Source organism: Pelodiscus sinensis, chromosome 8 (assembly GCF_052426305.1).
Source record: "Pelodiscus sinensis isolate ZL-2025 chromosome 8, ASM5242630v1, whole genome shotgun sequence".
Lineage (NCBI taxonomy): Eukaryota > Metazoa > Chordata > Testudines > Trionychidae > Pelodiscus > Pelodiscus sinensis.
Window position 1 is genome coordinate 28,009,647 of NC_143059.1, and position 21,316 is coordinate 28,030,962.

Below are 21,316 nucleotides of genomic sequence, written 5' to 3' on the forward strand. Positions count from 1 at the left end.
AAGTAAACAGGATGAAATTTAGTAAGGACAAATGCAAAATATTCCACTTGAGAAGGAACAATCTGTTGCACACATTGGGTGTGTTTAGATTACAGGGTTTTGTCGACAAAAGTAGACTTTTGTTGACAAAACTATACCTGTGTCTGCACTGCCGCTGAGTTCTGTTGACATAACGTTGACAGAACTCAGCAGTTTTGTCGACAGCGGTAAACCTCATTCTGTGAGGAATAACGCCTTTTGTTGACAGAGTTCTGTCAACAGAAGGCGTTATTGCATCTACACTGTCATGTCAACAAAGCAGCTTGCTTTGTCGACAGAACTGGATGTAGTCTAGACGCTCTTTGTTGACAGAAGCTTTGTCGACAGTGTCTGTCGACAAAACTTCTGTCGACAAAAGCCTGTAGTCTAGACGTACCCATTGTGGCAATGCTCCTGTCATGCCTTATAGGCCCTGTGCTCCAAGGCAGTTATTTTGTGCCCCAGAGGCTTGCTGTGACCCTCCACCCTGTCTCTTACCTTTCCTAGAAGCCAGGGTCACAGTTTACTGAGCCATTCTCATCAATGGCAAAGTTAAAGAATTAGGGTGAAACCCCTCCATAATTCTGGCCTCTCTATCCAGGAGCAGACCTTTTAGCTGAGTGGGCAGGGTTGTGGGGAACTTGGGCCTACCCACTACACCAGGTCCAGGGACCCTAAGTAGTGACAACTGTCAGGGTTTTTCCTCTAGTCCCAATTACAATAACCTTTTCCCTGGGCCACTCCCCAAACACTCCCCTAGCACCTCCTTCCTTTGTACCACAGTGAATCTTGCTTGCTTCAGCACAAACATTCTTTTCTTTCTCAGTTCTCAGCAACACACTTCCTTCTCTCAGTCCTTCACTTTTCTCCTTCTCTCTCCCTTACCTGAGAGGACACCTTTTAAAGTAACCCAGCAGATTTTAATAGGCTGCAGGTGCCTGATTAGCCTGCTGCTTCAGGCAAACTCTTAATTTAGTCTCACGTGCCTGCCTGCCTTGATTTGGTGGCAGCAGTCTCTGACAGTTTATTTAGAGAACAGAAAAACATTCACCCAGCTCCCGATATGTCTGCCCTCCCATGGGCCACAGGTTTGTATAATTTTTGGTGGTGCCCCATTAGCCACGCCCCCTGGCTCCCGTTAGCCAGGCCTCTGGAGGTAACACACTCAGGGCAAGATGGACACATGACCAGAAGTAAAAGGTGTCATGTCACCCCTCTCGAAGGGCTTTCTTCTCCATCCTCCTACCAACAGGGATTAGTTTGGCCTCTACCAAACCCCTCTCATGCAACTATCCTGCAGTTGCATTAACCCAATGTGTGTGACATTAACTCAGGGGCAGAGAGGCTGGGGGAAGTGTTCCCTCTAAGGCTATGTCTACACTCGTGGCTTCTTGCGCAAGTACAGCCGTTCTTGTGCAAGAACCCACAGAGCATCCACACTGCCCACCTGCTCTTGCGCAAGGAAATTTATAGTATGGCGTGGTAAGAGAGGGCATCTTGCGCAAGAGCTATGCTCTTTTCTAACAGGTGTAAGCTCTCTTGTGCAAGAGGCCAGTGTGGATGCTCGGCAGGGATTTCTTGCGCAAGAAACCCCTATGGCTAAAATGGCCATCGGAGCTTTCTTGGGCAAGAGAGCATCCACACTGCCATGGATGCTCTTGTGCAAAAGCACAGCTCGCACATGGCAGTGTGGACGTCTTCTTGCGCAAGACTTCTTGCACAAGAACCCTTGCGCTAGATGTTCTTGCGCAAGAAACTGCCAGTGTAGACATACCCTAAGCGTTTCCTCCCATAAGCAGAATGAATTTTGTGTTGTGCACCAGTACTGAGTTCATGTGGCTTGATTGGATGTACCACTGTGACTCCCAAGTTATTAAAAAATATTTTTAAACCTTTACCTTTTCTCTCTGCTATGTCTCCTCCTCGTTCCATCAGCTCCCCTGATGCCTGCTGCCCCCCAACTCCTCACCTTCCTCTGCTGTCCTGACTCCTGCCCTTCTCACTGCCTTCAGCCCTCCTGCAATCTGCCCCCCTCCACCAGCCCTTCTTTGCCCCCTGTGCCCGCTCCTCCAGTAGCCCCACTCTGATCATGTGAGCTACCCCTCCTCATCCCCTCTCCTAACACCTCCTCTACACACCTGCCCTGCCTCTCTCCTCTGGTGCTGGTCCTTCCTCTGCAGGTATCTGCCCTTCTGCTTCACCCCCAGAATGCCCTGGCACCTGCACCTTCCCTTACCCCTGCATCCTCCTGGTGCCTCCCCCTTCCCTCACTGCCCCTGCCCCCTTTTTCCCTGATGCCCACCCCCTCACCACCCTCTGCCCCCGTTCCCCTCATGCCCTCTGTGCCCTCACACATGATTTGCTCCATCCCAGCCTTCCTCATGCTCACTTCTTCTTTCAAGCCTTCTCCCAGTACCTCCCCCTCCCTCCTCTAGCCCCCAATGCCCTTCCCCTCTCCTCTCCTCTCCTCTCCTCTCCTCTCCTCTCCTCTCCTCTCTTCTGCTCTTCTCTCCCAGCATCACCCTGTCCCCGCTCCCACTGACAAGTCCCCTCCTGCCCTTTTCCTCATTGTCTCCCCACCTTCCCCCCCGGCATTTGTCTCTCCTCCACGCTGTCCCTTAGTGCCTGTCCCTTCCTTCTCCTGACCTGCCCCCTTCCCCTCAGAACAAGCCCCTTCTTCTCCTACTCCTTCTCCCTATTTTTCCCCCTCCCCTACCGTCTGCCTTCCAGTTTGCAGGGCTGGAGTCTGCAATCAGGCCCTGCCACCCTGCTGTCCGTCGAGGGGGTATAGGCCGCTCTGGTGTCCGCTGCCCATTCCTTCTGGGGCTGCGGAGTCTGGGCATCCACCCCACGGGGCTGCCTGCTGGGTCCCGGCTTCTGCAGAAGGGTGGGCGCTTCCCCGAGCTCACCGCCCAGGCCTTGGGTAGACACCCTCCCCCTTGCCTGAGGCGTCCACACAGGGGCGAGGCCTCCGCATCCCATCACCCCTGTCTGGTGCTCAGTGTGCGCATGCGCCACAAGGGTGCAGGAGCGGGGCTACCCCACCGTGGCCACTTGCCGTGGCATCCGTGGGGGACGGGGGACGGGGGGAGGATGCATTGGCAGGTGGGGACCGGGGCCCGCTCCAGGCAGGGCCAGGGGAGAGACCCAGCTCCAAATATTGCTGGAGCAGGGCCCCGGCTTTGGATATTGGTGGAGCCAGGGCACGACGAGCCCATATAACTCGCCACCCATGTGCCCTCCGCCAAACTATTGTAGCCAGATGCCCTGAATCTACCACAACATACAAAATGGGAAATGACTGTCTAGGATGGGGTGGGCCAAAGCCTCTCAGCAGGCTGGATCTGGCCCACCTAAGGCTTTGATCTGGCCCGCCAGGCAGTTTCGGGCCCCACCCCCCAGCTCATTGCCTCGAAGAAGGAGATGGGTGCGAGCCCTTCAAACCGCTTCTATTTAAAGGGCTCGTGTCTTCTCCGCACTTTGCCTAGAGCTGCAGGGAGGGCACCAGCCCTTTAAATAGAATCAGCTGTAAGGGCTGGTGTCTGGCTCCGTAGCAATGTGCTAGAGGTGCAGGGAGCTGCCAGCCCTCTTAGCTGTTTCTATTTAAGGGGCAGGTGCCTGCTCTAGGGTTGCTAGGCAACATGTTGCCTAGCAGTCCAGGGGAACAAGAGAGCCCTTTAAATAGAAACAGCTCAAAGGGATCCTGCCTCTCCCACAACGCACTAGAAGCCGGGGAGCTGTGAGACATTTCAGCTGTTTCTATTTAAAGGGCTCTTGTGTTCCCCGGCTGCTAGGCAACAGGTTGCCTGACAGGCACAGAGAAGGCACCAGCCCTTTAAATAAAAGCACTTAAAAGGGCTCACAGCTCCCCCAGCCTCTAATGAGTCGTTAGGAAGCCAGAGATGCGAGCCCTTTCAACTGCTTCTATTTAAAGGGCTTGCCTGATGGGTGGTTGCATTGCCTGGCGATCACCCAGCAGGTGCAAGACCTTTAAACAGAAGCAATTGAAATGGCTCACAGCTCTCAGTCCCACTGGCCCATTGCCTGGGCTCTGCCCGGTGGTGTGAACCCTTTCAATTGCTTCTATTCAGCTGCCAGGCAATAGGTTAGAAGTGGGGGGCATGGCTTTGCTCTCCTCTCCTCTCCTCTCACATATGTGGTGGCCAATGCTCCAAGTGACCTCCAAATTGAGCTTTTTGACTTGCAGAGTGATGCCTTGCTTGCAGAACAATTAAAATCAACAGCACTTCTGGAATTTTATGCATCTCTCAATGAACAAAGCTTTCCAAAGATCAAGGCTCATGCCCAAAAGATGCTTGTATTTGGATCAACTTACATCTGCGAACAGACATTTTCTGTAATTAAATTCAATAAATCTAACAACAGATTTTCTATCCCTGATGACCACCTTGCAGTAGTGCTCTGCATTGCAACATCTGAAATGACACCTGACTTCATGTTCCTTGTTAATGCCCAACATAGTCTTTCTTCACACTGAGTTGCATTTTTTCTTTTACACTTAAATTTAATGCACATAAATTGCATTAAACCCAGGTGGGCAATACGTTGGATGTGGCTTCTGCCAATGCTTAATAACCTGTGCCTCTGCAGATATGGCCGTTTAAAGCTCCTGTTGGCTGTGGATCACCATTCCTAGCTCATATGAGCTGTAGGAGGTGGTGTCCCAATTCAAGCAGTGCCCATTGGCTAGAGATGGTGCTCCATGGTGAATGGGCGTTTCAAGCAGCTGTACCAGTGCTTGTAAATAGAGCACTGGTGGCCTGCCAGGGCTAACCCTGGTGAACCGTGTCTGCTCTGTGGGTCGGATGCTACCCACCACTGATGTAACTAAAAGTTTAGTGTTAGTGTTGTTATTACAAATTTTACAAGTGTTGCCTTCTATGATAATCTTTGGATAATGTTGTATGCAGTTAATTATTATATTAACTATATTATACTTTGTTGTGTAAAAAACATTTTGGCATCCTTTTACAGCACATGGACTGCCCCATCCACCCAAGGCCCTGCCCCTTCGAGGTCAGCCCACGGACACTTCTGAAATTTGTGAAGTTGTCCCCCCTTCAAAAATTATTGCCCACCCTGGTCTAGGAAAAGAAGCTAGAGGTCATAGTAAACCAAAAGCTGAATATGAGTCAACAGTGACACAACAAACCCCCTTACAAACAAACAAACAAACAAACAAACAAAAAAAAGCATAATTCTGGGATGTATTAGCAGGACTGCTGTAAGCAAGACAGCAATTCTTCTGCTCCATGCTGATAAAGCCTGAGCTGGAGTATTGTGTGCAGTTTGGGCTCCACATATCAGGAAGGATGTGGAGAAATTGGAGAAGGGCCATGGAAGAGCAACAAAAATGATTAAAGGTCTAGAGAACATGACCTATGAGGGAAGATTAAATAAATGGGGTTGTTTTGATTGAGGGGACATGACAGTTTTCAAGCACATAGAAGATTATTAGAAGGAAGATTGAGGTAAATTGTTCTTAACCCCTGAGTACAGGATAAGAAGCCATGGGTTTAAATTGTAGCAAGGGAGGTTTAGGTTGGACATTAGGAAAACTTCCTAACTGTCAGGGTTGTTAAGCACTAGAATAAATTGCCTAGGGAGGTCGTGGAATCTCTGTTATTGGAAATGTTTAAGTGCAGCTTAGATCAGAGATGGGCAATTATGTTTTTCAGGGGGGCCACTTCATGAATTTTGGAAGTGGTTGTGGGCTGCCCCCAAAGGGGTTGGGCCTTGGGCAGAAGGAGGCTGTTCCTACTAGGTATGACCCATACCTGGTGGGGAAAGGAGACTTCACATGATCCCTCACCCCCAGACCCTGATTGGCCCAAGGTTCGGGGGTGTGGAAGTCTCTATCCCCTGCTCCCCACCCTCCCAGTGGTGCGCGGTGCCTAGAGAGAACCATTTTGAACAGCTGGAGGTTCCCTCTAGGTGCTACATGCCGCTAGCGGGGGGAGGAGGCTTTGTGCACTCCCCCACTCACAGGGAACCATCAGCTGTTCAAAACAGATGGTGGTTCCCTCAAGCCCTACACCCCCTAGCAGCGGGGGGGGGGGGGGCAAGATTGGCCTGATTGGCTTGGGGGTGAGGGAAGCATGCAAAGTCTCTCCCCTGCCCTGCCAGGACCATGGAGCACCTGAAGGGAACTGCTGGCAGTTTTGAACAGCTGGCAGTTCCCTCCAGGTGCTGCATGCCTCTGTCTGAGGGAGGAAACTTCGTGCGCTCCCCCCTGCTCCCAGGCCTCGATTGCCCTGGGGTGGAGGAGTGGCAAGGCGGTTGCAGGCCAGATCAAATGGCTTGGTGGGCCGGATCTGGTCTATAGATGCTATCTTAAGTTGGACATTAGGAAAAAGTTCCTAACCGTCAGGGTGGTGAAACACTGGAATAAATTGCCCAGGGAGGTTGTGGAATCCCCATCTCTGGAGATATTTAAGAGTAGATTAGATAAATGTGTATCAGGGATGGTCTAGACAGTATTTGGTCCTGCCACGAGGGCAGGGGACTGGACTCGATGACCTCTCGAGGTCCCTTCCAGTCCTAGTGTTCTATGATTCTTGCCCACTCCTGTGTTAGACAACACCTATTAGGAATGGTCTAGATCAGGGTGGGGAACATCAGGTCCAGGGACTGGATGAGGCCCCCCGATTGCTTGGATCTGGCTCCTCGGGCTCAGCTTACCCCCAGCATTGGGGAGCCTGCACTGGCATCCATGCTGCCCCACTGCGGGGCTGGAGCACCTAAAATCTACTAGCCTAGGCTCCGGTGTGCGAGGGGAATGTGGAAAGTGTCTTTTTCCTTATCAGTCGGGGTCTATGTCAGTGAGGGTTTGGGTTTTGCTTTTTGTTTGTTTGTTTTGCTTTTCACTTGTGTTCAGTCCCTGACTGATTTTTCTGTGGGTCAGTGGCCCCCAATCCAAAAAAGATTCCTCACCCCTGCTCTATATAATACTTAGATCTGCCATGAGTGCAGGGGACTGGATTAGATGACCTTTGAAGGTCCCTTCCAGTCCTATGATTCTGTGATTCCCTCACAAAAACATGGAGTATTCCCCTTCCTGGAAGCCTGTTAGAAATAGGAATGGGGTGGAGCATGAGGGGCATAATTATTCTGTAATTGTTAAGAGTGATTATTCTCGTTCTTACTGAACCGGGTCCCCTACCACCATGCTCAGCCTTTCTCTCCATCACAGTGTTCGCTGAGGCACTCAAATGTTACTACCTTTACAAAAAAATATTCAACAGCAGATTTAAAAAAGACGTGTTCTGACTGTGTGTGTATATGCATGTTGTGTGGGTGCTTGTCCATGATCTTCAGAACTGTATGCAACCCTCCCCACCTCATTTTTTAAGTCAATTTTTTATCGTTAAGGAAAAGATGCTAAAAAAAATGGGAGGGGGCTGATTTGCAACTCACTGGTGGGAGTTTTTGCAAAGGCAGAAATGGCAGGGAGGTGCCTAATGAGAGGTACCCAACGGCTATTTGTACCTTTGCAAAACTACCTCACTCTTCTTAAGTGGTATACACAACAATTAGAGAAGGGCTCCAGATACAAAATTTGGATTTGGATACCAATCAAAACCACATCCCAAATTAAGGATGTTTAGGGTTTTCACCAGAGCTAATCTCTGGCCACTCAGTTTCATCTGTAAGACTATAAAAATCCAAAAGTATGCAGAATGTCCCCTAACCAAAATTGCTGTTGTGTTGGTATGAACACAGTGACCGGCTGGCCCTTCTTCAGGCGAGAAGAATTCTGCAGCAGCTTGGACTGGACAGCACTTGTGATGACAGTATTATTGTAAAGGAGGTGTGTGGTGCTGTTTCAAAGAGAGCAGCCCAGCTATGTGGAGCAGGACTGGCTGCTATCGTAGAGAAGAAGAGAGAAAACAGAAATCTCGAGCACTTGAAAATCACTGTTGGAGTAGATGGGACTTTATACAAACTACACCCACAGTGAGTATTTGTTCCTACCTTGCTTCAGTGTTGATTGAAAAGTCCAGTAAGAAAACAAACAAATGTATATTCGATAGTCTGTTCAGATTAGAGAAACTGAAAAGTTATTGTCAATAAATGAATGTGTATCCCTGCAAGTGATTATTAATTTGGACTAAGGGTTGAACATTTCCAAGAGAGGGTCATGGAATCATAGAATACTAGAACTGGAAGGGACCATGAGAGGTCGAGTCCAGTCCCTGCCCCCATAGCAGGACCACGCATCATCTAGATCATCCCTGATAGATGTCTATCCAACCTGCTCCTACATATCTCCAGTGATGAAGATTCTAAAACCTCCCTAGGCAATTTGTTCCAGTGTTTAGCCACCCTGACAGTTAGGAAGTTTTCCCTAATGTCCAACCTAAACCTCAAGAAAATTTGATGGAATTTAAGCATTGCTGCAATTTAAGCCTATTGCTTCTTGTCCTATCATCACAGGCCCAGGAGAACAATTTTTCTCCCTCCTCCTTGTAACACCCTCTTAGATACTTGAAAATCACTATCATGCCCCCTCTCAGTCTTCTCATTTCTAAACTAAACAAGCCCAGTTCTTTCAGTCTTCCCTCATAGGTCATGTTTTCTAGACCTTTAATCATTTTTGTGCTCTTCTCTGGACCTTCTCCAATTTCTCCACATCTTTCTTGAAATGTAGTACCCAGAACTGGACACAATATTCCAATGGAGGCCTAATCAGTGCAGAGTAGAGTGGAAGAATGACTTCTTGTGTCTTGCTCACATCTCTCCTGTTAATGCATCCCAGAATCATGTTTGCTTTTTTTGTAATAGTGTCACACTGTTGACTCATGTTTAACTTGTGGTCCACTATGACCCCTAGATCCCTTTCTGCTGTACTCCTTCCTAGACAGTCACTTCCCATTCTGAATGTGTGAAACTGATTGTTCCTTCCTAAGTGGAGTACTTTGCATTTGTCCTTATTAAACTTCATCCTGTTTACCTCAGACCATTTCTCCAATTTGTCCAGATCTTTTTGAATTTTGACCCTACCCCCCCAACGCAATTATAATCCCTCCCATCTTGGTTTCATCTGCAAAACTTAATAATCAAAGCAGTGCCTTCTTGTACAATACTACGAGTTGAACCTCTCTAGTCCTGAACTCTCTGGCCTGGAAATATCCATCGTCCAGAATGATTTTAGTTAGCTGGATGTCCACTTTTCATGGTTGTGGCCAAGTTTCTCATGGTCTCATAAAGTTTGTTTATAGAAACTAGTCCTAGTTCTCAGTGTTCTGTGCTGTTGTTTAACTCTAATTTACCCCTAAATGTCCTCTAACAGCTCACTAAGCAGTGGAAGTGTTGGTAATGCTGTTAGACAATACTGACTTCCCATCGTCGAGAAAATTCCCTGATTCTGAAATGGTCTAGTCCTAAGGGTGCCAGACTAGACAGGCTCAACTTGTAGTTCAAAGCTACCTGACTGAAGAAAGGGAAACTTTCTGCTGAGGTCCTAATGAATGATCTTGAGTTAAACAGAAGGGCTAGTTTCCAGTCGTTAAGTTTCCACAGAAAGCAAGAAATGATAATTTCTCGTTCTAGTTGCACACATTTAAAAACTACCTGAACTTTTTTAATATGGTATAAATGCAGATACAATGGGTACTGGCCTGGTTGGCCTTTAGGAGAGAATACAATATAAATGTTAAATAATAATGCAATATAAAGGCATATTTATCAGCTCATTTTACAATAAGTCATCTCTGTTCTTGTGTTAAGCCAGCTGTTGCATCTGTCAAAGACTGTGCAGCTCTCTGGTTCATTTAGCACATATAATATCTTCCTTTTTATGGCCCTTTGGATGTCTAAAGTGTGTTAAAATTCCAGCTAGAGAGAGAAACCCACTCACCCCACCCCTACACACAAAAAACTAAGTCAAAAGGAAATCTTCATGCTGTAAACCCACAATGAAAGTTTCTAATGGTTCTAAATGAAACTTTGCCATTTTGGACCTTTAACATTTTGGGTGATGGCTTGGCCAAATCTTTGGCCTTGTTGAAATGGAAGATAACGCTAGTTGTTAAGGTTCCATGAATGAGGCCTAACCATGGTAGCAGAAAGTATAGAATTTGCTATCAAACTAGTCACTTCAGAAGACCCACCCTGCAGAAGGGAGACTGTCTATCATCCTCAGCAGTGTCTAAAATATGCAGCTTCTCTGCTTAAAGTCAGCTAATGATGGTAGGAAAGAGAGGTGAACCAAAAAATGAAAACTGCCACCAGATGTCGCTTTTTTTGTTTGCTGTTAAAATATTTCCATGTTACATTAAGTTTTCGCACGTTGTATAGGGAGGAATTTCTAGTTGTCACATCCCAACAGACCAACCTAGGCTATGGAAATGTTTCCTTAGATTTAACTACTTCTGTTTGGCGTCTCTTCCCCCTTTTCTCTTCTGAATCAGCTGTGGTACAAATTCCTGTATTAGCTCTTAATGGGACTTCATCATCTAAGAAGCTCCACTCCTTTAAAACAAACAACCCCCCAAAAACCCTATTCTGTAAACTGGGCTAATGAGCATGTAAGCCTCCGGGTTCACCATTGTACCACTTGGAACAGGCAAAGGTAAATTCCCATAAAATACAATGGGTGCGACGGCAGAGAGCTGGCTAGATAGTAGTGCCATAGAAGGCTTTAGTGCTTGCTAATATGAAAGGCACCTATGAAAGGCACCTTTAGGGCTCGTCTACACTGGCCCCTTTTCTGGAAGGGGCATGTAAATTTCACCAGTCATCGTAGGGAAATCCGCGGGGGATTTAAATATCCCCCGCGGCATTTAAATAAAAATGTCCGCCGCTTTTTTCCGGCTTTTAAAAAAGCCGGAAAAGAGCGTCTACACTGGCCCCGATCCTCCGGAAAAAGCGCCCTTTTCCGGAGGCTCTTATTCCTACTTTGAAGTAGGAATAAGACCCTCCGGAAAAGGACACTTTTTCCGGAGGATCGGGGCCAGTGTAGACGCTCTTTTCCGGCTTTTTTAAAAGCCGGAAAAAAGCGGCGGACATTTTTATTTAAATGCCGCGAGGGATATTTAAATCCCCCGCGGATTTCCCTACGACGACTGGTGAAATTTACATGCCCCTTCCGGAAAAGGGGCCAGTGTAGACGTAGCCTTAGTGATTACTAATATGAAAGGCACCCAGTGTTGCATTCTGCTGCATGCTAGAAAAAGAACTCCCTCTGAGGAAATGAATCCCTTTTTCCACCATCTCACAGGATGCAAGAACTCATTTCTGTTTCCTTTTATATAGTAGGCAGAACATACTGAGAGGAGGTGGGAGAACCAGTGGAGATGTTGATTGGTAGGGTTTACTATATTGTTTATTTGGCTCCTTGCTTCCTGAAGGTAAAACAAATCTTTCTAGTCTGAGTTAGTGAAGAAAGGATGTGACCAAAATTAATACATTCAGGATTCCTTATGTCTGGGGGCACACTATGGTGGTTGTGTATGGTAATCCTTAGCATAACATCAGCAAACTACAAATTTCAGAATCACAGAATTAAATCAGGTGGTGATTTAAATAATTTGTAAACAAGCACAAATGATCACTCCACAAATTAAGTGGTTTTTTTTTTTTACTTTTAGTTTTTCTAGGATTTTGCAGGAAACAGTGAAAGAATTGGCACCTCACTGTGATGTAACCTTCATGCTGTCTGAAGATGGAAGTGGAAAGGGAGCTGCTCTAATTACTGCTGTGGCGAAAAGACTGCATAATGCTGGGGAAAATTAAAAACAAAGACACACACTTAAGTACACATGCATTAGAGATTTGCTCGATGACCACACAAAATAACTTGGGTGGAGACCAATAAGAAATACCCACTATTAGCTGGCACCCAGACTAAGCCTACTGCCAATAAAGAAAAAGTAAAATCTTTGACCCACTGTAACTCGGATGCAGGTTGCTGTGGCCAGTTGCTAGTTAACACTATATTCTGGGATACTACAATAGACTCATTGCTACAATATGACCTAACGCCATACCTAGTGTCATACAGCAGGTCTCACAATTTTTTTTCCAAAAATCAGTTTTTGAAGTGCTCAGTAGATCTCCTGTTCCACTTAATGTTATTCTGTGAATTTGTCGCCCAGTTTTTCAGGGTCTTAGGGTTTTATTAGCCATAGCTAAATCTGATTCAGTGGGTATTGAGTTCCTGATACAGTATAGCTACGTCTAGACTGGCCACAAATTCCAGAAAAGGGATGCAAATCAGGTAAGTCAGCATAGGGAAATCCGCGGGGGATTTAAATATCCCCCGCGGATTTAAATAAACATGTCCGCCGCTTTTTTTCCGGCTTGGGGAAAAGCCGGAAAAAAAGTATCTAGACTGGCGTGATCCTCCGGAATAAAGCCCTTTTCCGGAGGATCTCTTATTCCTACTTGAAAGTTAACTTGAAAGTAGGAATAAGAGATCCTCCGGAAAAGGGCTTTATTCCGGAGGATCATGCCAGTCTAGACGCTTTTTTTCCGGCTTTTCCCCAAGCCGGAAAAAAAGCGGTGGACATGTTTATTTAAATCCGCGGGGATATTTAAATCCCCCGTGGATTTTCCTATGCTGACTTACCTGATTTGCATCCCTTTTCCGGAATTTGTGGCCAGTCTAGACGTAGCCTATATCTCTAGTGGGTATACTGGTTGATTTTTCTTGTTTTAAAACTAGATATACTTATTGGAATAAAATAATTAACTTTGTCCTATGAAGTATCATGTTAAATGAAATATGTATTACTACTAGGGTTGCCAAGCAATTAAAATTAATTATGATTATGATTAATCACATGATTAAAAAATTAATTGCATGATTAAAAATGCTGTTAAACAATAACAGAATATTTGTTTAAATATTTTGGACTGTTTTCCACATTTTCAAATGTATTAACTTCAATTACAAAACAGAATACAAAGTGTACAATGCTTGCTTTATATTTATTTTTTATTACAAAAGTGCCATGGGAATGCCTGTTCTCACTTTCAGGTGATTTTGTAAATAAGAAGTGGGCAGCATTATCTCCCATAAATGTAAACAAACTTGTTTCTCTTAGAGATTGGCTGAACAAGAAGTAGGACTGAGTGGACTTGTAGGCTGTACAGTTTTACATTAATTTGTTTTTGAGTGCAGTTATGTAACAAAAGTCAACATTTGTAAGTTGCACTTCATTATAAAGAGATCGTATTAAATTACTTGTATGAGGTAAATTAAAGATTCTGTTATTTATCATTTTACAGTGCAAATATTTGTATTAAAATAATATTTCAATTGGTACTCTATTGTTTAACAGTGAGATTAAAACTGCAATTCATTGATTAATTTTTAAATTGCAATTTTATTAGAGTTAATTGCAAGAGTTAACTGTGATTAATCAATGCCCATAATTACTACATATTTTTACTGTCTTGATACCTGAGTAGTTGTAATGCAGTGCACTCCACATATGGTGGATGCTGTTAGAAAGTGGATATACTGTACAAGAATCAGTTGCAGCCCACAGGAGAATATACTCTCAGCTGTCTCTTGATCTCAAGCTCTTTCATGACCTGGGGCCCTCATTTATAACCTCCAGCTTGGAATCAGATCCAATTACAAAATGTTGTCTAGCTGAGTTGGCCCATTCCCAGCACTTGTCTGTTAGGCTTCTCTTCAGGACAGGAATGAATGTTCCCTATAAGGGGGCTAGAGAGCAAGTGTGGATGGAGATGGGGGTAATTGGTTCTTACATAAGAAAAGCCCTAATATCAGGAATGAATCTATAAAATCCGGACATCTGGTCCAGCCTTTAAAGGGACAGACCACCCTAATTCCATTACACCTCTCTTAGTCTCTGGGTGTGTCTAGACTACACCCCTCTTTCAACAGAGGGATGTAAATTAGACACTTTGAAATTGCAAACGAAGCTGGGATTTGAATTTCCCATGCTTCATTTGCATATTCGTGTCATGGTGCTCTTTTGAAAAAGTGCTATTTTGAAAGTGAAACCGCAGTCTAGATGTGGTTCTTTTGAAAATGAAGTCTTTCAAAAGATCCTTACAGGACTTTCAGTCTAGACTGAGGTTTCACTTTTGAAATAGCGCTTTTTTGAAAGAGCGCCATTCCGCAAATATGCAAATGAAGCATGGGAAATTCAAATCCCAGCTTCGTTTGCAATTTCAAAGTGTCTAATTTACATCCCTCTGTCAAAAGAGGGATGTAATCTAGACACACCCTCTGAGTCCGAGAAATATTTTCTAGAATGGTCACATTAATTTCTTTGGTTCTTTTCTTCCTTATTTTCATTCTATTTTCTCCTCCCCATTCAAATGCTAAAATCAGGATATTTCCATTTGATGGAAGATGGAATTCTCTTTCCATTTTTTTTAGTCCCCTGGCTGTTGATCTGCCTGTCTCCAATCGTCCTAAATTAATTCTTGGGAGAGCAGCATGTTTTGTTGCTCACTCCAAAAGTGACTCTCAAGTACCATTGGAAGAGCAGCAGAGACGCAGACTGACATGAACTTTTAAAATTGAATCTCAGCAGCTGGGCAAAGGTCAGTCAGCAGTGGATGAAACAAGGATTCCTGGGGTGGGTTGTTGGTGGTGGTGGTTGTTGTTGTTGGGGGAGAGGGTTGTTTTATATATATCCGTGGGAAGTGAACAGTAACATGCTGAGATTTATAGACACCTTGAAAATAGTTACTATCCCTGGGCATGAATTAAAAATATCACACTTATTTAATGGATTAGCAAATGAAATGAAGTAATATGTGGCACAAAGGATCAAAATGGCAAAACAGGAACCTTCTGGTTTCCAATCTCAGCTGCTTCCATATCTTCTTAACTCTTTGTTCATGTATATTCTTGTGTCCTTGTGCTGGAGCACAGCAGGACACAGCGCTTGTGCTGACAGCAGCCTGCCCCAGGCACTAGTAGCCATAATCTGGGCTTGGATGTGTCCATAACAGTTGTGTACTGTGTTAAATAGTTGGCTTCGTGTTAACAATCATGTAAAAACTGAAATAAGACTGAACATTTAAACCTAGAAAGCGTGAATCAAATATTTTAAGATACATTCACTTTCTATTTTTTAATTTTTAAAAGCTGGCCAATACCTTCTTTCACTGTGACATTGAAATTATAGAATGGCTGAAAAAATAAAACTCATTAATGAAATTGGAACTGATTTTCACTTGATAAAACACTAAAATATTATTTTTGTTTCTTGGCCAGCTGGAGAAGGTAAATGCATATTTAATATTTAAGAACAGGCTACTTATGCAATCATATTGCAAAGACAAGTATACCTGTGCATCATATGAATTCTTTCTTGATTTCTTACAAGTAGATCAATAATTGTACATTTCTTTTTGTTATACCTCTTGATTGGATTTTCCCATGAAATACTGTCTCTTCACAGAAAATAACTTTTAGTGAGTAAAATAAGCAGGCACTATTTGGAAAAGGCCTAGGCAAAATACCCTCCATGGGCTGTATCTGGCCTGCCAAGCCACCAGAGCCAGCCTGCGGATGCAGCAGGGAGCCTCAGGCAGACTCCCTGCTTGCCCCACGTGACCGCCTCAACACAGCTCAGAAAAGCAGCTATTGCAGCCATTTCTCTTTCTCAGTTGTGAACCTGGGGAGGGGAGAGTGGTTCTTCACATGCTGCTCCCGCCACCAGCATAATCCCATTGGCCAATTTCTGGACAATGGGAGCTGCCTGTTCAGAGAACAGGCAGTGAACAAAGCACCACTCCCCGCCTCAGGCTCTTATTCATCAACACACTTGGCCCCTGCAACATGTGTGGGGATGGAGCAGGGGCAGGCAGGGAAGCTGCCTGAGAACCCTGCTGGACTGCTGGCCAGGAGCCACCCAGGTAAGTCTCCTGACCAGAGCTTGTCTCTGGCACCCCAGCCCCTTCCTCCTCCCAGTCCTCTCCCCCCCCCACTCCGGCTCCTCTACCCCACATAAGTCCCCTCATGAACCCCTCCTATACCCTGCACCCCAAGGACCAACCCAAAACCCCAGGTCACAACCCCTTCTGCCCTAGGTCATAACCCAAACTGCTGCACCCCAATTCCCTGCCCCAGGTCATAACCCCTTCCTGTCCTAGGTCCCAACCCAAACCCCTGCACCCCAGTCAAGTGCCCCAGGTCACAACTGCCTCCTTCACCCAAACTCCCTCCTGCACCACAGTCCCTTATCCCAAGCTCCTTTCTGCACTCAACCTCCATCCCAGACCCTGCACTTCCTCCATTAATATCATGGAAGAATGTGGCCCTCGACCACTTTTCAAAATCTTGGGGTGCCCCCTCTCCCATCAAAAATTATTGCCCACCCTTGATTTGGAACCACCTTTTCCAAAGCAACAAGCAACATAGCTAGAGTGACTTTTTTTCTTGCAGGGTAGTAGGTACTAAATCAAACCTACCGTATAGTACTCCCTTCTTTAAAAAGTGGGTTGCTGGAAACTAGTGACCCTCAATCAAATGTTTATATTCAGGAATAATTATATGATTTTTGCATAGCTAATTTTAACTTCACTAGCAATCCCACAATGTCAACTGACTCAATGGTATCCTGGCCCTACATGACAGAAGACGGATATTTGATTTGTATTAGTTTTGTATAGAAATATTAGTAAGTGGCAGGCCATAAAGTTGGCATGAATATTTAAAAACAAATAGGTAGGGAAATAGAAATGTTCAAAAATGCTACCACATCCTGAGTCTCCACCCAGCTTGGGAGCAAAGCACTTAAAATGGCTGTGGCCATTAGGGAAATAATTGTAATGTTCACCTAATAATGCTAAGGCCTGGCAGCTCCTGTATTGGGACCTTCTAAGCTTCTCTACAAATGGGCTTAAGCTTATATTTATGTCCCAGAGTGAAGAATGTTCTTGTGAAAAGTGCAGTGTGTGCTGGGATACCAGCACTGGGGAAACCACAAAGAGGAATCTGAATGGAGTTGTGAGAGTCAGTAGAAAAGCCACTAGCTCCCTCTGGAGGGAGATGGGCCCTGGCTCCCACTGTCACTGTGAAGGGGAGAATTCATTATAGTCCCCTCCAGGGAGGGGAGAGGGCATGGTCTCCAGTGGTGTATGACCGATACACTCTAGAGGTTTTAAAAGTCACTTTTTAGAGCTCCTATTTTATTTATACAAATGTTGATTTGTTTTCTATTAAAATATATAGGATTTTCCTGTAAACTGGTTGATATTTAATATAAATGTATTTTTAAAAAACCTAATTTGTTAAAAAAATGTTAGAGATATGTGTACCGGCAAGGGCATATTACTTTGTTGGGAAGCAGGAGACTAAGGATTGCTCTACACACAGTTTGAGAACCAATTTAACAAAATCAGTTTACTCAAACTAATGCAAACCTTTGTATTTTAGGAATGTTCTATTTCACTTTTTTCCATACATAAATGAATTCTCACAAATCTGGAGCAGAGTTACTGAACACCTCAGCTACTAGGGACATAAATATCCATTAAAAAGTTAATTGGTTAAAGGATATAATTGTAACATTTTAACCAGTTAACCAAGTGTCTGGGGTCCTGCCAGCTGGGTCACAGCAGATGGGACAGCTGCTCTCCCTGCCCAGCTCTCCAGTTAACTGATTACTGGTTAACCTTTTACATTCCTATCAGCTACAGAGTGTTCTTCTTGTGAACCAGGCCAACAATACAACATTTTTGTGGCTTCACTTTTCACTTACTGTAGGTGTTGTGGAATCTGATCATGTGATCACAAAATGCTGCTCACAGTAAATGAAAATCATTGTCTAAAGCTATCTCAAAGTGCCAAGGACATTGTTCTAGTCCAGAAATAGTCTAACCTTCGTTTAAGCACCAGTTGCACCGTCAGTCCAAACACTACCCACATAGATATGATAAAACATCAGCAAAACAATGAGATGATATAACAGCAGTGGAGCCTGCTGATTTCTGAGAATGGGCAGGGGAATAATGAACAAGGTTCTGACATTCAGTCTCTGTCGCTTGTCTCTCTCTACAGAGATGAGAAATGGTAGCTAATGGAAAGGTGAGGCGTGGTACCCCACACCGATTTCCTAAAGAGATTGTTAGCTACAACTTTTAGGATCTATACACTTGGATAATTTCAGCTTACTCTAAAATAAGATACATTCTTCTATAACCAGCTAACAATATGGTACATTGTTTCTAATAATGCCAACATAAAACGTGAAAGGAATGTTGCAAACTTGTAGCCTCACATATCCATATTTTAAGCAGCTGAACTAAAATCCTTTACACATTACACAGCAATACTTTCTTTTGCTTTAGCTGGAGTTTAAAATAAGAAAACTTCAGACAAATGTCGGTGCAGATTAATTATGTATGTAATTAGCATATAAACTTTTGCAGCAGATTTACAATAAAGTGAGCTACTTTAAGTTGTGTCTGTGTTTTGTGCATCTTCTATTTTGTTCCCCTCCCCCACCATGTCATTGTGGGTTTTTTTGTTTCAGGTTCTTTAGTAGATCTTCTCTTGTTAATGTACTTTTCATACTTGCTAAAATTGCCAGGTTTTATTTCTTGGGGTACGTGTACACTACAACGTTAATTCGAACTAACGGATCTAGACTAAAAAACTAGTTCGAATTAGCGTTTTGCTAATTCGAACTAGCATGTCCACATTAAGTGGACCCTGAACCAGGCTTAAGGATGGCCGGAAGCAGTGCCGGCAGGGCATCAGAGGAGGACTTAGAGCGTGGAGCTGCTGTCTCAGGCTAGCCGAGGGCTGCGCTTAAAGGGTCCCGACCCCCACCCCGGACAGACAGTTCTCAGGGGTGCCCCGCCTGCACAGCAGTCCTGGCTTGGAGTGCCCGGAGTATCCACACTGGGCACATCACACCACTCGGCCATCAGACCAGCTGCACTTGCCGCAGGCTGCAATCTGGGGAGAGGGGGCAATCAGGAGGCTGCAGGAGAGGTTCCACCCCAAAAGCCCGCAGAGCCAGTCCAGTCCTCCCCATCGGGGGCTCGTGCCCCATTCCTCCCTCACCTCCTTCCACTTACCCTTCCCTAGCCCCTTTTCTTGATGTACAAAATAAAGGACAATTGTGTTCAAAAATGGAATCTGTCTTTATTGAACAAAACTGGGGGAGACTGGGAAAAGGAGGTGGGAGAGGGGAAGAGAGAGGCTGGGAGAGGGGAGGGCAACTAAAATGATCAGGGGTTGGGAACAGGTCCCATATGAAGAGAGGCTAAAGAGACTGGGACTTTTCAGCTTAGAAAAGAGGAGATGGAGCGGGGACAGGATAGAGGTCTCTAAAAGCAGGAGTTGGGTGGAGAGGGTGCATACAGAAAAGTTCTTCATTAGTTCCCATAAAGAAGAACTAGGGGACACCAAAAGAAAGGAATGGGTATCAGGCTTCAAACTAGTAACAGAAAGTTGTTCTTCACAAAGCAAAGAGTCAACATGTGGAACTCCTTGCTGCAGGAGGCTGTGAAGGCTAGAACTAGAACTGAGTTTAAAGGGAAGTGAGATCAAGTCATGGAGGTTGGGTCCATGGAGTGGTATTAGCCAGGGGGTAGGAGTGGTGTCCCTGCCCAAGGTTTGTGGAAGGCTCAAGATGGATGGCACGAGACAAAAGGCTTGGTCACTGTCTTCGGTCCATCCCCTCCAGAGTCCCTAGGGTTGGCCGCTGTCTGGCATCCTCTGTGTGCACTAGTCACTAGAAGATGTGTTCCATACTTCTCCAGTGGAGTTCATAGATCTCAGCTGACTGCAGAAGAACACTGGCTCACAAAGCCTTGGTTCTATTCCACAGTCTGAAGGGAGTGTGTCCTAGTGGTTACGGACACTTCCGGCCCTCTCTTGCTTCATTTTTCCTCATCCCCTCAAGCCCCACCTCACAACTGGCCCCTTCTGTCCCTGGCCCCTCTATCTCCTCTTGTCCTAATTAGTGTTCCCACACCACTCAGTTCCCTATCCCAGTCCCGCTCCCTAGCTCCATATCCCACTCATCCCCTTCCTTGCGCATCACATTCCTCACCCCATGCCTGCAATGCCTACAGGTTGAGTCCTGCATCCCTCTGCATTGCAATCAGCTGAAGTGAAACTAAAATAAGTCACACAAACATCACCCCAGGGCTCACATGGGTTTAACACAGTGCTCCTCCTCCCCAAAAACCCCTGTGATTTGTTTATATCGAGTCCCTTCTTTTACAGTGTCTCTTCCAGTTCTGTTGGGATTGATGGTTTGTTAACTAAGCTGGTGCTAGCACCCCATGTTTCCGTGCTTGTGCAGAGGGATAGCACAGTTTTACTAACAGAAATCTGATTTATTCCAGTGGTGGGCCACATGCAGCCCATTGAGGTTCTGTGTGTGACCCAGGACACATTTTATGTACTGTTCCCCAGGCGTCAGATTGCTAGATTCCGCTGGCTTCCATTCACATAGCTTTCTCCTACCAATGTTACTGAAGTGACACACATGTAAAGCAAGGACACGTGAAGTGAGGTGCATGCTGAGTGATTGCACACAACATTGACTGTGAGAGACGTGTGCTCCCTCTGCATCCCATCAAAATGCTGCTTTGGTTCAGTCGGCACACCCTGCAAATTCCAGGCACGCAAGTGCATTTAGCAAAACTACCTTATCCTGGGAGACCATCTTGCTTATGACAATCTTGCGGCCCACTGAGATGAAGGAGGGCCACTCATGCGGCCCACTCACTAGCCTAGGTTGCTCCTCCATGATCTATACATTGAAAAGGTATGACAAGGCTGCAGGTGATCACGTTCTCTCACGCTCCGACATGATCACGGGCCTCGTCTCTCAGGCTGTGTCTAGACTGCAGGCTTCTTTCAGAACAAGCTTTTCCGGAAGAGATCTTCTAAAAAAACTTCTTCCAAAAGATTGAAAAAGTGATCTGCTTTTTTGACAGATAGCGTCCACACTGAATGGACTCTATCTTGCATTTAAGCTGTGATTACTATGGGTGCAATGGCCACCAGGGAACCTGTGTTTTTTCCTCTTTCCTCTTCTTGTGAAAGAACTCCCTCTTCCCCGTCCACACATGCCTTTTTCTGAAAGAGCTCTTTAGCAGAAAGGCTTCTTCCTCATAGAATGACGTTTACCAATGTCAGAAAAACCCCTCAGTTCTTTCGATTTTTCCCCCCGAAAGAACGCAATTGCAGTGTGAACGTAATTTAAGTTTTTTCAGAAAAATCGCTGTTTCTCCAAAAAAAAACCTCTGTAGTATAGACATATCCTCAGCCAGAGGAGCCACTTTCATGGGGAAGGTGATTATTCACTCACCAGGC

General features: G+C 45.2%; 1 protein-coding gene across 1 annotated transcript in view; it reads left to right on the plus strand.

The window, feature by feature from the left end:
• LOC102451581 (hexokinase HKDC1) overlaps positions 1-12,259 on the plus strand; it is a 54,500-nt gene extending 42,241 nt beyond the window's left edge. Inside the window, exons 17-18 of the mRNA XM_075934937.2 lie at positions 7,762-7,995; positions 11,631-12,259. Of these exons, the coding sequence (XP_075791052.1) occupies positions 7,762-7,995; positions 11,631-11,775 (379 nt within the window). The 3' untranslated portion in view covers positions 11,776-12,259. The remainder of the gene's footprint in view (positions 1-7,761; positions 7,996-11,630) is intronic.
• Positions 12,260-21,316: the final 9,057 nt, after the last annotated feature.